Genomic DNA, 18,341 nt, shown 5'->3' with positions numbered 1-18,341 from the left:
CTTCGGTATTTTATCCATGATAGCCTGGATCTTTTACTGGCAAGACTAGGTTTGGATTGCTTAAGAAAATTTGGCATCATTCTTCTGAGCCTGCTGTAACTTTCGATAATGATAATTGCTATTGTTTGGAAGATCCTATATGTAAATCTGTTTACTTATGCAAATTCCAATGGAAGTTAATGATAGCTTCTTAAAATTAGAGAACTGAATATAAAATAAGAACAAGTTGGAATAATAATTGTTACAGAAAAATGTAGGTTAAATATGACTATTTCAGCCTTCTTCATATCAGCATATACAGAACTGAGTCTTATCAACTTGTATGGCAAATGGAACTCAAGAATGCGCATTATGCTGATGTCAGGATGATACTTCTACAAAGTGTCATTTTACACTTTCTTGTAGCATAACACAGCAAATGAATAAATTATTTAAAGACAGATAATGGTAAAGAATGCAAGATTAAATAGACAGTGCTATCTTGTTCCTTTTGTTTCTTTCAAACACTGAATTTAATTAGAACATAATCTGGAAATTGTAATATATACATAGATATAGAAACACATCTGTGGATAAGTAATAGTTTTTCTTTAAAAATTGAAGAAAAAAATATCACTAGGTGGAGCAATTGTGGAAATATGCTTTCCTTTTCCATCATATTCTTCACTGAAAAACAGGAAACTATGCTTGGAAAGAAACCTGAAATCTGTATTTTTTTTCTCCTTATGTCTTTGAGAAATATATTTTAAAAATTAAATCATTTAAAAGAAGGAATTTGGTTAACATTCTTTTAAGTGTCTGCTTTTGATTTAGAGTCCATTTTACTTTAATTTTGGGAAAAATGCTTATTAATGTTGTGGGCAGTTATCCATCTAATGGGGAGGTTAGGATTAAATGAATAAAACAACATATTGAAACCAAAGAATGAAAATTCAAAAATCAGGTGTTTGAACTAATATTGTGTTTTCTCTCTCTCTCTCTCAAAATATAAACTCCTCTGCCTTTTAAGTACCTTTCTGTCTTAAAAGTTTTTATAAACTTTTTTTCTGCCATTAATTTGGTTAAAATATAAAACTTCAATATGTCATGAACAAAAAGTATTTCTGAGTAAAAATAAAGCACAGATAATGTTGCTTATCAAGTTTGTTTACTCTAGAAATATGTATTGGGGTAACTTGGAAGACTAGACCAGGGTTAGGCAACCTCGGCTCTTTTATGACTCATGGACTTCAACTCCCAGAATTCCTGAGTCAGCTGGCTCAGGAATTCTGGGAGTTGAAGTCCATGAGTCATAAAAGAGCCGAGGTTGCCTACCCCTGGACTAGACTGTATGGTCTGATACATTTTTTTAAAATTTTCATAAATGTAAGACGCAGTTCAGGGAGAAGAGAACGCTGTTTCTTACTTCATGAATAAAATATGATTGATTTGTAAGCCGAGGACTACCTTTTTTAGTTTTTCCCTTGAATGCAATATTCATGTTTTAAATATATGGAGTTTAAATTACTGACAGCTCTATGTGAAAAAAATTAAATTATTCATTTTTTAATTTTGGCTGTCTTATCTTTTAGACTGCAAATGGATACATATTATTTTTCAATCTTCTTTCTTCAAGAGACAAATACTTGTATGAGCCAGTGTATCCCAAGTAAGTTTTACTGTAAATCCTTTATTGGTTCCATTGTACAGGGCTACATAAACAAATTTCACAGAAATAAACACCACAGAAACATATTTCTAGTTACGTATATCCTTTATTTTCTTTCCCTTCCCCAGATCTGTTTTGGTACTTTAACATTTTGCTGAAAATATTATTTTTGAATTAGAAAATATTCATAAGGGAAAATATGGGGAAGGAAAAACAAATTTGCTTTTTGTATGACATAAAAATATGGCTATATTAGTAATGTATACAGTATATTTGTCAATTCTTTTGTACTTTTTACTCCATAATATGAAATTTTAAAATTCTGTTTTAATAGCAGGAACTTGAAAATTCTATTTAATAAGTATAAATAAGAAAAAAATACATATCTAGATCAGTTGTCTAGAGAAAGGATGGGCAGATTTCAGGCATATTCAGAAGTTGGCAGTGATTTAGAAGTGGTTTGTTGGTTCAGTATACTGACAGTGGTTTGTTGTTGGCAGTGATTTGTTAGTGTATTCGGAAGTGTTATCAAATTAACCATCTAGTAACCCCAACAATTGTTATGTTAACCCTTGGAACTGAGAAATATTAAAGTTAACAGAACACAGCAGTGCTTCTTCAAAACAGCTGTATTATTTCTTTAAAAAAATGATAAATAATGCCAATAATTGGATGTTCTCAAACTTTGCAGTGCTATGGGGAAAAAATTCACATAGGATTGACTTTTGTCATATTGATGACATAAAGGCAGGAATTTGTCCTAGATAATGCAGTTTAAGTAAAAATAGATGAGAGCCTTTGGAAAATGAAGTGCTTTGGGAAAGAGATTTGACACAAAAAAAATGTTCCATCTAAAGAATTTCCTTTCAGCTGGATAGCATTTTTTAATAACAAAAGAAAACCTGGTTGCACTTGTTTTCTTCAAATAACTGAAGGCATAAGGAGAATATTCCTATTGAGTAAGAATTGTGAAAATAAAAATGATTAGAAAGAATTTTTTTTCTTTTTAACTCCCATTCCATTTTTAAATCTTTATTGACATATGCCGAGTTAGATAACTAAAGACACTTTAAAGCAGAGGTGGGGAACTATGGCCCTTTTATGACTTGCAGACTTCAACTCCCAGCCTGGTTGGCTCAGGAATTTTGGGATTTGAAATCCATAAAAGGGCTATAGTTCTCTCCCCCTCCTTTAAAGGGTCTAATGGTTAAGCTCAGCTAAAATTCTGAATTCGCTAGTCACACATCTGCTTAGAAGTGGTGATGTGATACAGTTTTCTACCCAGAATCCTTATGACTTGAATAGGTATGCATTACCCATAAACCCCTAAGTATGTACAGAGTTATTTTCAAATGAATCAGTAGAAACTATGTTTTTCATTAGTATCAATAAGAAGAGAAAATATGTTCTTCATTTGGTTTTAACTCCCAGGATTTTTGATGCAAGTAGAACAATTAATCCAAACTTCACCTTTTTCCTATTCTGCCTGTCTGGAAATTCTGAACTGTGATAGTGTTGCAGCTGTGACCTCTACTTGCTCAAACATGCTCTGGACTTCTTGCTTTTCCTGATCTGGCAGGGAACATGTGAGGTTTGACTTAGTTGTGCTAATATCTAGAAAAAAAAATTAACAACTGGTTCTTAAAGGTCGGACCAAACTGATTAAATAACTCTCTGCAGCCTATTAGATGAAATCGTTTCACTGCCCCCAAATCCTGGCTCCATTAAATTGAAGAATAGCAGCATATGTAGAATGAAGCACATATATTTCAAATTACAAAAGACTATGGCATCTTGAAGCATATGCTAAAGTCAGGGATTTGTTTAGTATAATAGTGCTTAAAGGCCTTTCAATCACAAATTTCTGTTAGCACTGGAGATGGTGAAGTGCTACTGTTAATAGGAAGACAAGAAACACTTAAAGGTCTGCTGCAAATAAATAGTGATTTATCAGTAGAATATAGTTCCTGTTCCTGTAGAATACATATATAATACAGTTAATGACTGAGTGACCAAACTCCTTTGTGCTATACATTATAGTAAAGCTTAGCTTTCAAAGCTATGATGACCTTGATGGCACTGAAATGATACTAAGCCACTATCTTGAATTAGCTGCATCTAAGGCAAATTAATAGAAATGGGGGATATACAAAACTCCCCAGTTTGGGAATAGTGCTTTCTGGAGAACTTTGGAACAGTCTGTAATTCTTCCAGATCAGACTAAACTTCTTCCAGGATCATGCTGTCCCAGGGATGGTCTATGGTTGAAATGGAAGATTTAAGAGTTTTCTGGAACTGTTTGTGAAGCAGTGAGCTTTTCAGCATTTTTATAATGAAATCTTAGTTGAACATTTTAATAATTACCACTTGGTTCCTTAAATTATATATAAACAAGAGTTACAATAAAGTTTTAGAAATCAATCTACATTAAAAAAATCAGTTTCATTTAATAAGAATCTGCTATTATGTTTTGACCATTTTGTGTTTACTTCATGTTAATAAATAGAATTCTATTAATTTTTTTTCTGTCACTATGTTAAGAGATTAGCTAATTTTCAAAGAAGTGAGCTATCATAAATAATGTGAGTATGTAACAGCCACAAATATTCTTTCTCCTAATATCAAACTCTGTCCTGTGATTTTGAAAATGTATTAGTTTTCAGCCAAAAATGAAATACTTTATGCTTTTGATTAAAATGGTACTCATCTTCAGAAACTCTTCCCATCTCTGCTGCCTCTAGTAATAATACTTTGTCAATTTGAAGAAAAAAAACCTTACAAATCTGCTATGGAAAAATGACAATCATCTCGGAAAATAATTGTTTGGAAAGGCTATGCATGAAATATGCATATTTGTGTTTATGATAGAAGGAGAGATACACATGTAGTTCAGAAATGCTCTTAGGCTTGATAGATAAATAAATTTCCAAGAGTATTATAAAACATTCTTGCTGACAATCCCTCATATCTCATTGTAATAGAATTAGAATTTCTATACAATGTATTCATACAAAACATTTTATATAGAATCACTTGTTTTTTTGCCTTCTGTTCATGTGTTCTTTAGTGATCTTCCTCTTCGTTTCTTTTAATTTTTAGACATCTATGGTAAGAGACTACAGAAATATAGCTCTTGTTGGTTTGGCAACATAGATGAAACATTCTTTCCTGCTTCTGTCACCAACTTACATTCAGAGTTTAAAGGTCAAAGCTATTGAAGTACTAAAATAAAAGTTCACAAGGCTATTTTGTGTGTCAGAGTATTTTAAAGGGGTGTGATCATGTTATATCTTTCAACCTTTTCAGTGGCTATTAACAAAGAAAAAAGAGTAACGTGGAACCATTTCTGTTAAAGGATTTAACATTGCACGGGACTGAATTCTGGCTTGATTCCCCTTAGACTGAGAAGAAAAACAATTAGATTTTGGCATCTTCTGCAAAACAGTATCAAATTATGTTAGACGTTTGAAATGCATCTTTTTCTTAAGACTTAAATATAACATTTTAAATGAATTTAAGTGATTTTAGATATAAGGCAGTGGCTTCAACCTGTGGTCCATGGACCTCTGGGGGGGCTCCAATGTCGTCACAGGGGGTCAGCAAAGGTTTGAAGAAATGTTATGATTTAAATCTTGAGTTAAGTCTTGGAGGGTCCATGCCCATGGCCACAAAATGTATTTAAAGGGGGATCTGTGGTAAAGAAAAGGTTGAGGACCACTGATATAAGGCATTGGTTGGATTTGTGGTAGGAGGAAAAGAAGGCAGAGGATGTTATGGAAATAGAGGTATGTGTAAACAGAGCAAGAAAATGATGGATATGAAAATATTAGCTGTTCATTTAAGGAGACAAATGGGAGCAAGGTTGTGGAGTTGCATTTTAGTTCTAGCCTGTTGGTCCTAGTCATAATGTCCTCAGCTTTTTATTCCCCTTCTGTAACTGGATGAGTCAAAAACATTATACTCATTCATTTATTTGAGGGAAAGGAGCCAAGGCTACTTATTGGTTTTAGGACATCTGTGGAGAACAGATCACATTTTTGTTTGTATTTATGCAGATATATTGAATATTCAAAAAAGTTCATAAACTTTTATGCACCACTATATATGTACTGCCTTTTCATTGTTTAGGTGTACATGTAGTTCTCAACAACGGTTTGTTTAGTGACCATTTGAAGTTACAACGGCACTGAAAAAAGTGACATGACCATTTTTCACATTTATGACTGTTGCAGCATCCCCATGGTCATGTGATCAAAATTCAGACGCTTGACAACTGATTTGTGTTTATGACAGTTGCAGTATCTTGGGTCATGCAATCACTTTTTGCAACCTGCTTCCCATGTATTTTACCAGGAAACATAGATAGGGCAGGCTAGAAAAGTCAGTGCCTTCCTAACCATACCCAAGCACTCCGATTTTGTTGGAGGTGTCCATTTTGCAATCCAAGGTTATGGTGACCTAACCCTAACCCTAAATGGAATTTTCCTCCAATGGGATTTTCCCATGTATTTTATCAGGAAATGTAGATAGGGCAGGCTCGAAAAGTCAGTTCCCTCCTAACCTGACCCAAGCACTCCGAGTTTGTTGGAGGTGTCCATTTTGCTCTTTGAGTTCATGATGACCTAACCCCCCTAAGTGGAATTTTCCTTCATTGGGATATTCCCCTGTATTTTCCCAGGGCAAGTTGAAAAGGTAGGCTAGAAAAGTCAGTGTCCTCCTAACCATATCCAAGCACTCCATGTTTGTTTGCGATGTCCATTTTGCTCTCCGATTTCTGGGTCACTAAACCCTAAAGTCTTTTATCGTTTTGTAACATGAAAATCATGGTACAAATAACTGAAGTAATAAATCTGTGTTTTCTGCATAGATAAGCTTTTCTTGATGAAAATTTCTTTCAAGCTCTTTTGAATTGCAACATATAACTGTTGTTGAGTAGAGAATATCTTTCTGAGCATAAACTAAGTCTTCAGTCTTCATAATTTCATAATACTGATTAAATTGTGATCAAGTTATAGAAACGGTAGGAGCTATTTTGCATAAAACCTATTCTGGGAAAGATTATCTTTCTTGGAAGCTATGAATATTTGGTTGTCTTAGTAGCACATATTTGATTATATCAAACGTCAAAATAATTGTTAAGTGTTTTGCATTGAAATATTGTATATCTCCATGGGTAGAGGAATCTCAATGCCATGCAGTAATTTGGGGTTGAAAAGTATTTCCTATAGCTTACTTTGGTGGCTGGAGGAAAAGTGTGAATTAGACTGAGTATAGGTCTCCCCAAGGCTTTTTATAAGAATTGTTTTCAGGACCATAGCTTGTAATATAAATGTTGGTGGGTGCTTGAAATGTTTTGCTTTATCATGTATCTTCAGATCAGAAGTTTATTTTAAGGATTTATTTAACCACAGGCTGAATTAGTATGTTAATATATAGAACTTGGGGGGGAAATGTATTGAGTACTGTTGATTCTTTTTTTAAAAGAGGAAGCCCCCATCTGAAAGGAACACTGTATTATAAGGAAGAACAATGTGCTCCATCATTAAATCTAGAGAAGAAACAAGTACTAGATTTACAAGCAGCTATTACCAGGTACAGAGACTAATAACTTATATATTTAAATTCTTTTCCAGAAAATCAGGAAATAAGGTGATTAATAATGCATTATTATCAGATTATAGTATAATTAAGAGTAGAAGTGAATAATGTCATCTTAGAGTATCAATTTGCTTGGCAGTTCCTTAGAATCTTTAGTAGATCTTTTCATCATCTACTATTTAATTCTTTTAATCGGAAATACTACAGCTGCCCCCACCTCCAAAAATTCTAGAAACTCTGATAAATGGGCTTTGAGAGCTTAAGGGCAGATAAACTGGTTATATTGTTTGGACAGATTCTGTATATCTTTTCCTGCAGCACTACTGAGTGCCAGGATATGGAGCTTTTGCACTGTACAAGTAGTCCTCACTTACGAACCACAAAATCTGTCACTAAGCAGAGTGGTTGTTAATTGAAATGCCACCTGACTGCACTGGCTTACATCAGTTCTAGCGGTGGTTCTTAAGTGCATCACCACAGGTTGTTAAATGCAACATCATGTGACTGCAGCGTGCAAGTTCCTGTGACTTCTCTGTTGACTTTGCTTGTTGCATACTGACTGTGGTAATTGCAAATAGCGATAACATGATCATAGGATGCCTCAACCACTGTAAATAAGCACTGCTTGCCAAGTGACTAAATTATGATGTGACTTTGGAGATGCTGTGATGGCTGCAATTTTGAAGATTAGCTATGAGTCTCCTTTTTCAATGGCATCATATCTCTGAGCAAGCAGTCAACGGACCACTTGTATGCAGTCTGTACTATTTCTATAGTTACAAAAGTACATGAGCTCAATTGCCAGTACAGGGTCTGAACCCATTGAAGCCCCACTGGCTACCTTTGGGTGGCATGTCCCAAATAGGACCAATCTGGCCATGTAATGCCTCTTAGTGGTGACCAGTGTAACTGAAAACACAGTATATACATTGTATAAAAATAGAACATTTTCCTTTTCCCTTAAAGTAGAGGGGATGGAAATCATGTAAAACCTTGTACATGCAAACGTGAAATAATGTAACATGGTATCTCTCTCTGCTCTGAATGCTTAATAGAAGGTGAACTGTATATACCAGGGGTAGGCAACCTCAGCTCTTTTATGACTCATGGACTTCAACTCCCAGAATTCCTGAGTCAGCATAGCTCAGAATTCTGGGAGTTGAAGTCCATGAGTCATAAAAGAGCCGAGGTTGCCTACCCCTGGTATATACCATTCTGATTAATTTCAGATAGTTGGAAAGCTCTAAAGTAGTGTCCAAAGGTCTGTTTCTGATTTACTTTGCTTCTCTTAGCAGAATCCAGGGCTACTTTCAATAGTTCTTGTCCTTCCATCCCTACATCCTTCCTCAGTGAGTTGGAGAATTATTTAGAGCAGATCTTGGAGGTGGTGTTGGGTTATGTCTATAAAAATGTTTAAAAGTTCTAAATAGAATTGATGTATTGGTAAAAAAATCATTTCTTTTGTATCAAATGTCTGATAAAACAATGTGCCTTGCTTGTAGTTTACAGTCCATGCTAGAGGATCTGATCATTGCTACGGCTGATGGTCTTCTCCATCTTATTCACTGGAATGGTTTGACGAATGGAAGGAAAGCCATAAATCTCTGTACAGTACCGTTTTCAGTGGATCTACATTCATCTAGAGGTATTTCTTATATATGGTTGAAAAGTGGGGATTCTGAATTAAAATTGAATTAATATTTTTATTAATTCATAGCAATTCCCTTTTCTTGTATTCTATGGAAATGGAACTGATGAAGAGAGCTTGCACTTTAATAATGGCAGCTTTTAATAACTGTGTTCTTTACCAGGTTCTTTTTTGGGTTTTGAAAATGTACACATAAGAAATATGGAATACTGTGCTACTCTTGATGGATTTGCGGTAGTGTTTAATGATGGTAGAGTTGGTTTTATTACACCAATGTCAAGTGGATTCACAGCAGAGGTAAGATTTCTCAGTAGTTCAACAACAGTTTGATTTTTCTAACATATAACAAAATATTTGCTCATCTGTCCATTTAATAATATTTGAGCTATGCTTGAGAAATTGTAAAAATGTATATAATTAGCCTTGTTAACTAGAAAATAGGGTTAATTTACAGAAATATATAAATAAAATGAGATTCGGTTTTTTGCAGTAAAATATTAATGGAAAATTACCCCTATAAAGAAAGGAAAATATAAAGTAATATTTCTAGAATATCTGATTGTTTCATAATCTCATATTGTTATATTCTGCTAATAAATTTGAACTATATCATTTTGTTCTTTGTAAATTTATTTCCTTGAAATATGTTATTCTCATGCCCATCATTTATACATTCTTTGCTTAACACTTAGTACTATATAAAACAAATATTTCAAAATGCATATTGTACTTATAGCTTAAAACTTGTATCAATTGAAAAAGAGCATATAGGCCATGCCTCATTTTAAGATGTAAAACAATGTGCTGAAAGCTAAACAGATAACTTGGATAAAATATTCTTGCAGCAACTCCATGGTGTTTGGGCACAGGAAGTTTTCGATGGGACCTGTGTGGCTATAAACAACAAGTACAGATTAATGGCATTTGGCTGTGCAAAGTAAGTTGAACATCTTAACTCAGAAGTGGAATATATTTTTTAGATTATCTGAGTATAAAATTGTTACTATGCTAAAGTTCCTGAATTCCTAATTACCATTCTTTCTATAAGAGGACATTACCTTAGCTTTTAAATGCAAATCCAGTGTATCACATCATGGGGAAAACTATCTCTTGTAAATGAAGTTATTAATTTAATTAATTCCGTAGTAGCTAATATGGTTGGCAGAAGTACATGTTTTTAAATTCCGCTGTTTTTAAATTAATGGTGTTTATATTTTGTACATTAACAGTTGTTGCTATAATAATCAATGTTCAGGTTGCCAACTGCAACAAATCTTTTATGTACATGGAGCGATATTAGATGTCAAGCCTATTATTGGATAAGCATGATTGTAGAAAAATGTCTCAAACCAGTAACCAGAGAAGTATATTTTTGCTGTTGTTATAATAAAAATAGACTTAAAGTTAAAGGAAATTCATCCCTTGTTGCTTCTTATCAGGTCTGTTTGCCCAGACCAACCAGAATTAGTCTGCAAAAGGTGTGGTTAGCTATTATTTCCATTGTTTATTATGGAATTAAAATAATCACCATCCTCATTCCTGCAGCTAAAGTTTGTGGTAAATAGCACTCAAAATGGATTATCAGGCCATGTTTAAATGTTTAAGGGTGAAAAACAAAGGAGCAAAAGGCTTGCTCTGAACTGCTTTTCTTTTTCGTGTAGTAGAATGTTCAAAACATTTTAGAGTGGTGGAGTTGAAATAGGAATATTGTTTGAATATTTGTACAAAGGTTTTTTTGTACAATTTGCCTTCCTATAAGTTATTATTTGCCTTATATTCTGCACACATGTAGAACATGTTTGACATTCTTTTGTCAGATATTTGAGGTGTGCTATCATATCCACTGCATTCTCCTCAAGGCTAAATGTGCCAAATGCCTTCACTTTCTCTTCATAATGCTTAGTTTTTGGTGCATCAAGTACCCTTGTTGCCCTTTCTTAAACTTCAAATTTTCTGAATTACTTGCCCCAAGATAAGTAGGCCATTTTTCATATTGTAATATGAAATGTTACTGTGAAAATAATTTACCAGAATATTAGAACATTCTTTTGTTATCTAAAAGATTGACTATTCATTGCATTTCTAAGTTAACTGCTGCATGGTATAAAAGTAGAAAAAGGTTGGATGTGAAGAAATAAATAAGAAAGCCAACCAATCCAATCTAACAAGCACTGTGCATATTTATCTAGTACAGGGCTTTTCAACTGGTGGTACGCATACCACCAGTACGTTGGCACTTGGCAGGTGGTATGTGTATGACGGGTTGAACAGCACTGTAAAATAATGTGTAAAAAAAGTGTAAAAGTGGAGGAGGTGCAGCAGCAGCACCGCACAGACTTGTGGGAAAGTCAGCTGGAACTGCAGGAGGCATTGGCTGGGTCCTACTGAGAGCCCAGAATCAAAACACGCAGCTCCAGCTGATTGGCAGCGGCTTTGGAGGTGGCAGGCAATCACATGCAGTCTTCGGGTGGAGATTCAGCTGGAGCTGCGTGATGCATTGCCTGGGTCCTGCTGAGAGCCCAGGATTGCTGCGCACAGCTCCAGCTGATTGGAGGTGGCAAGTAGCTTCATGCAGTTTTCAGGTAGAGATTCAGCTGGAGCTGCGTGAGGCATTGTCTACCTGGGTCCTGCGGAGAGCCCAGGATCAGCATGCACAGCTCCAGCTGATTGGGAGTGGCAGGCAGCCTCACACAGTCTTCAGGCAGAGATTCAAATGGAACTGCGTGAGGCATTGCCTAGGTCAGGGGTCAGCAACCTGAAACAGTGAAAGAGCCACTTGGAACCGATTCCCTCACAAAGGAAAAACTGGGAGCCGCAAAAAATATGTGTGCATGTGCTTGCATGCGCAGAACAGGGTTTGACTGAAGAGTGGAGCCAAGGCGAGATATGCACCTACCCTGCATATTTGAATTGATTGGTTGAACTTTTTTAGTCCCACTTTTTTTTTTATTGAAAAGTTTTAACATACAATTTTTTCTTTAAAAATCCCCCCTCCCCCTCCCTTCTCCCTCCCCCCCTACCTCTCCCCCCCTCCACCCCCGACTTCCCAGAGCTAAATACAAGGTATATATAAAAAAAACAATCATAAACAACCATATACTAACAACCATAAACTCTAAAATCCATCACTCTCTAGCTTATATAGGATAAAACAAACCTTAATAATATTAAATATATATAGAAAAACTAAAATAGAAAAAGAAAAAAAGAAAGAAGACTTATTCAAATGCTACATGAAACTTCTTAACCCTATACTTGTTCTGGATAAACTCAATCCATTTTCTCCATTCCATAATATAGCGTTCTTGCGAGTGATCTTTCAAATAGGCCGAAATCTTCGCCATCTCAGCCAGGTCGGAAACCTTTAAAGTCCACTCTTCTATGGTCGGCAGTTCCTCTTTCTTCCAGTACTGACCTATCAAAAGTCTTGCTGCCGTAATTAAATTCAACATCAACTTAGTGTCCACAACTGTAGCATCTGTAATTATTCCCAACAAAAAAAGTTGCGGACAAAACTTTATCCTCTGTTTAAAAATCTTCTGCATGTTCCACCAGACTTTTATCCAAAAAGCCTTAACCTTTTTACAAGTCCACCATATATGAAAATATGTTGCGTCTTCATCACCGCACCTCCAACATTTAGGCTGATAATTCGGATACATACTTGCAAGCTTTTTAGGATCTAAATGCCATCTATAAAACATTTTGTAAAAATTCTCTCTTAGATTTTGAGCTTGTGTAAATTTTACATTCCTAACCCAAATCTTTTCCCACGTGTCCATTGTAATAACATCCTGGATGTTTTGGGCCCATTTTATCATACAATCCTTAACAAGTTCTGTTTCTGAATCAATCTCTATCAACGCAAAATATATCCGTTTAATATGTGCTGGTCCCTGATTTCTGATTTGCTTTATCAAATTTTCATCAGTCATTGTAAAACCATTTTTCTGGTCTTCTTTCCACCTGGCCCGTAACTGAGTATATTGAAACCAATTTTGAACAACCTTCTCTTCTCGCAAGAGGCTATATGATTTCAAACACCAAACATTTCTTTCCAAGCTTAGGATCTCCTTGTACGTAGTCACATCATGTTTGAAACCAGCATGTATATTTTCTATTGCGTGTTTTGGAATTGCCCACAATGGTATCTTGCAATCTAGCTTATGTCTATACTTCTTCCAAACTCTCAACAATGCCTGTCTTAAAATATGCACTCTAAACACATTGTCTACCTTCTTGTCATACAACAAATATGCATACCAGCCAAACAACAAATCGTGGCCCTCAAGATTTAATAATCTCTCTTGTGTCAAATTAATCCAATCACTTATTCCTACTAATGCAGCAGCTTCATAATATAGTTTAAGATTAGGCATTTTAAGACCACCTCTCTAACGAGTATCCTGCATAATCTTAAGTTTAACTCGTAGCCTTTTCCCTGCCCAAACAAATTTATTGATACCTCGCTGCCATTCCTCCAAATTAGAATCTTTCTTAAGAATCGGTATCATTTGAAATAAAAATAAAAATTTAGGCAGGACATTCATTTTCACTGCTGCGATCCGTCCCAACAAAGACAATTGCAATTTTTCCCAACTCTCCAATTCTTTTTGAATTTCCCCCCATAATTTTTCATAATTATTTTTATATAACTTTGTATTAGAGGGCGACAAAAGCACCCCCAAATATTTAACCCTTTTAACAATCTCAAATCCAGTTAATCCTTCTAAGAGAGCCTTTTGCGAAACTGTCATATTTTTGGCCAAAATTTTGGTTTTCTGTATATTAACTTTAAATCCAGAAACCTTCCCGTATTGTGTTATTATCTCCATCAGGTCCACAACAGAGTTCTCTGGCTGGGTCACTGTAACAACCAGATCGTCTGCAAATGCTCTCAATCTATAATCCTGATCTCTAATTTGTATCCCCTTAATTTTTTCCGAATTCCGTATTTTAACCAATAATATCTCTAATGTTAACACAAATAACAAGGGCGATAACGGACACCCTTGCCTTGTGCCCTTCTCAATATTACATGCTTCTGTCAGACTATTATTAACTATAATTCGGGCAGTTTGTTTTTGATATAATGCCCTAATCGGTTGTAGAAAATTTTCCCCAAAATCCATTTTATCTAAAACTTTCATCAAAAATTGCCAATTCAATTGATCAAAAGCTTTTTCAGCATCTAGAAAAATTAGCGCCGCAGGGATCTGGTTGTTCCTTTCCAAAAACTCTTAACACATCAACTATATGCCTCACATTATTTTTCATTTGCCTACCACTGATAAACCCCGTTTGGTCCCCATGAATCACCTGTTGCAGAACCCTCATCAGTCTATTAGCCAAAACCTTAGCAAATATCTTGTAATCTGTATTTAAAAGCGATATCGGTCTATAATTTTTAACTTGAGACCACTTTTTTTTTTGACTGCACGTGGCAGAGGACCGGGAGCCGCAAGAGACGGCTGAAAGAGCCGCGGGTTGCAGACCTGTGGCCTAGGTCCTGCTGAGGGGGAGAGAAGAGAGGATATAAAGGGCAGGAGAAGAGAGAATATTAAAGGGGGTGAGGACTACCTGTACTTTATCACTTTTTTCTGGTTTTTTTGGTCATCAAGTTTTTGACACCTTGTTAGGTGACTGGTGGTACTTGAATATTGCCATATTCTAAAAGTGGTACAATCGGTGAAAATGTTGAAAAGCCCTGCTCTAGTAGATCCCAATGGATTCAGTTGGATGCACGGGGCTCATGCAGCACCTATTAGCAGTTCTTTCAATAAGTCATATCTTAAATCTAGAATTAGTTTAAGGCCTTCAGATGCTACATTCATGCCTGACATTTTTAGTCCTTTGAATCAACCTCTCTGCACAGCCCTAATATGATTATGACATCTGTTTCCCTCGGACACTAATGAGGTACAGGTAGTCTTTGACTTACAACAGTTCATTTAGTTCAAAGTTACAACGGCGCTGAAAAAAAGTGACTTATGACGCTTTTTCACAGTTATAACCTTTCCAGCATCTCCATAATCATGTGATAAATTCAGATATCTTGGCAACTGGTTCATTTTTATGACTTTTGCTGTGTCCCAAGATCATGTGATCACCTTTTTTGCAACCTTCTGACAAGCAAAGTCAATGGGGAAGCCAGATTCACTTAACCGGGTTATTAACTTATCAACTGCAGTGATTCACTTAACAAATGAGGCAAGAAAGGTTATACAATAGGGCAAAATTCATTTAGCAAATAACAACAGAAATTTTGGGCTCAGTTGTGGTCATACGTTGAGGACTATCTGTATTTGAATTAATTATATGAAGTGGACAGTCTTTACATTCAGATTTTCATCTTGTTGTTGTTGTTAGCTGCGAAGTCGTGTCCGACCCATCGCGACCCTATGGACAACATTCCTCCAGGCCTTCCTGTCCTCTACCATCTTCTGGAGTCCATTTAAGCTCACGCCTACTGCTTCAGTGACTCCATCCAGCCACCTCATTCTCTGTCGTCCCCTTCTTCTATTGCCCTCAATCTTTCCCAGCATTAGGCTCTTCTCCAGTGAGTCCTTCCTTCTCATTAGGTGGCCAAAGTATTTGAGTTTTAGCTTCAGGATCTGGCCTTCTAAAGAGCAGTCAGGATTGATCTCCTCTAGGACTGACCGGTTTGATCGCCTTGCAGTCCAAGGGACTCGCAGGAGTCTTCTCCAGCACCATAGTTCAAAGGCCTCAATTCTTTGGCGCTCAGCCTTTCTTATGGTCCAACTTTCACTGCCATACATTGCAACTGGGAAGACCATAGCCTTGACTATACGCACTTTTGTTGACAGGGTGATGTCTCTGCTTTTTAGTGTGCTGTCTAGATTTGCCATGGCTTTCCTTCCGAGGAGCAAGCGTCTTTTAATTTCTTGGCTACAGTCCCCATCTGCAGTGATCTTGGAGCCCAGGAAAATAAAATCTGTCACTACCTCCATTTCTTCCCCATCTATTTGCCAGGAACTGAGAGGGCCAGATGCCATGATCTTGGTTTTCTTAATGTTAAGTTTCAACCCAAGTTTTGCACTCTCCTGCTTCACCCGCAACAAGAGGCTCTTTAGTTCTTCTTCACTTTCTGCCATTAGAGTGGTATCATCTGCGTATCTTAGGTTGTTGATATTTCTTCCGGCAATCTTAATTCCAACTTTTGAATCATCTAGCCCTGCCTTTCTCATGATGTGCTCTGCATATAAGTTAAATAGGCAGGGCGAAAGTATACAGCCTTGCCGGACACCTTTCCCAATTTTGAACCAATCAGTGGTTCCATGTCCAGTTCTCACTGTTGCTTCTTGACCCGCATATAAGTTTTTCAAGAGACAAATAAGATGGTCTGGTACTCCCATCTCTTTAAGAACTTGCCACAGTTTGTTATGATCCACACAATCAAAGGCTTTAGCATAGTCAATGAAGCAGAAGTAGATGTTTTTCTGGAACTCCCTAGCTTTCTCCATGATCCAGCGTATGTTGGCAATTTGATCTCTAGTTCCTCTGCCTCTTCGAAATCCTGCCTGTACTTCTGGTAGTTCTCGATCCACATACTGCTGAAGTCTAGCTTGTAGGATTTTAAGCATGACTTTACTAGCATGAGAAATGAGTGCAATGGTGCGATAGTTTGAACATTCTTTGGCACTGCCCTTCTTTGGAATTGGGATGTAAACTGATCTTTTCCAATCCTGTGGCCACTGTTGAGTTTTCCAAATTTGCTGGCAGATTGAGTGTAGCACTTTTACTGCACTGTCTTTTAAGATTTTGAACAGCTCAGCTGGAATACTGTCGCCTCCACTAGCTTTGTTGTTGCTCAGCTTTTCTAAGGCCCACTTCACTTCACATTCTAGGATGTCTGGCTCGAGGTCAGTGACCACCTCATTGTGATTATCTGGGACGTTAAGCTCATTCTTGTATAGTTCTTCTGTGTAATTTTGCCACCTCTTCTTAATCTCTTCTGCCTCTGTTAGGTCCCTGCCATTTTGGTCCTTTATCATGCCCATTTTTGCATTAAACGTTCCCTTCATCTCTCCAATTTTCTTGAAAAGATCTCTGGTCCTCCCTATTCTATTGTTTTCTTCTATTTCTTTGCACTGTTCATTTAAGAAGGCATTCTTATCTCTTCTAGCTATTCTCTGGAATTCTGCATTCAATTGGGCATATCTATGTTTTTCTCCCTTGCCTTTCGCTTCCCTCCTTTCCTCAGCTATTTGCAAAGCTTCCTCAGACAGCCATTTTGCTTTCTTGCATTTCTTTTTCTTTGGGATGGTTTTGGTTGCTACCTGTTGTACAATGTCGCGAACCTCTGTCCATAGTTCTTCAGGCACTCTGTCTATCAGATCTAATTCCTTAAATCTATTTGTCACCTCTACTGTATATTCAACAGGGATATGATTTAATTCATACCTGAGTGGCCTAGTGCTTTTCCCTACTTTCTTCAGTTTAAGCCTAAACTTTGCAAGGAGAAGCTCATGGTCTGAGCCACAGTCAGCTCCTGGTCTTGTTTTTACTGACTGTATGGAGCTTCTCCATCTTTGGCTGCAGAGCATATAGTCAATCTGATTTCTGTGTTGACCGTCTGGTGATGTCCATGTGTAGAGCCGTCTCTTGGGTTGTTGGAAAAGAGTGTTTGCTATGACCATCGTATTCTCTTGACAAAATTCTATCAGCCTGTGCCCTGCTTCATTTTGTACTCCAAGGCCAAACTTGCCTGTTATTCCGCTTATCTTTTGGCTTCCTACTTTAGCATTCCAATCCCCCATGATGATAAGGACATCATTTTTGGGTGTTCGTTCTATAAGGTGCTGTAGGGCTTCATAGAACCGGTCAATTTCATCCTCTTCAGCACTGGTGGTTGGGGCATAGACTTGGACTACTGTGATATTGAATGGTTTGCCTTGGATTCGAACTGAGATCATTCTGTCATTTTGAGGATTGTATCCTAGTATTGTTTTTCCTACTCTTTTATTGACTATGAAGGCTACTCCATTTCTTCTGAGGGATTCTTGTCCGCAGTAGTATACCTGATGGTCATCTGAATTAAATTCACCCATTCCTGTCCATTTTAGTTCGCTGATACCTAAGATGTCGATGTTCAGTCTTGTCATCTCTTGTTTGACCACGTCCAGCTTTCCTTGATTCATGGATCTTACATTCCAGGTTCCTATGGAGAAAAAATCTTTACAGCATCGGACTTTCCTTTCACCACCAGACACATCCACAGCTGAGCGTCCTTTCGGCTTTGGCCCAGTCGCTTCATTCTTTCTGGCGCTACTAGTACTAGCCCTCTGCTCTTCCCCAGTAGCATATTGGACACCTTCCGACCTGAGGGGCTCATCTTCCAGCGTCATATCGTTTTGCCTTTTGGTACTGTCCATAGGGTTTTCATGGCAAAGATACTGGAGTGGGTTGCCATTTCCTTCTCCAGTG

The 18,341-nt window shown here is 36.8% G+C and overlaps 1 protein-coding gene across 2 annotated transcripts in view; it reads left to right on the top strand.

Annotated features, from left to right (window-relative positions):
- The window catches only part of RIC1 (RIC1 homolog, RAB6A GEF complex partner 1), a 57,696-nt gene that overhangs the window by 18,584 nt on the left and 20,771 nt on the right, over positions 1-18,341 (top strand). The window contains exons 3-7 of one of the 2 annotated variants that reach the window (XM_083352527.1): positions 1,572-1,648; positions 7,133-7,240; positions 8,749-8,891; positions 9,058-9,191; positions 9,740-9,831. In XM_083352527.1, coding sequence (XP_083208653.1) covers positions 1,572-1,648; positions 7,133-7,240; positions 8,749-8,891; positions 9,058-9,191; positions 9,740-9,831 — 554 coding nt within the window. Of the gene's footprint in view, positions 1-1,571; positions 1,649-7,132; positions 7,241-8,748; positions 8,892-9,057; positions 9,192-9,739; positions 9,832-18,341 lie in introns of those variants that run through there. The other variant, XM_083352528.1, reaches the window with a different exon arrangement.

This window comes from Vipera ursinii (assembly GCF_947247035.1).
Source record: "Vipera ursinii genome assembly, chromosome: 2".
In the NCBI taxonomy this organism is placed as follows: Eukaryota; Metazoa; Chordata; class Lepidosauria; order Squamata; family Viperidae; genus Vipera; species Vipera ursinii.
The sequence above is the reverse complement of the archived record's forward strand: the minus strand, read 5'-3'. Positions and strand labels throughout refer to the sequence as shown.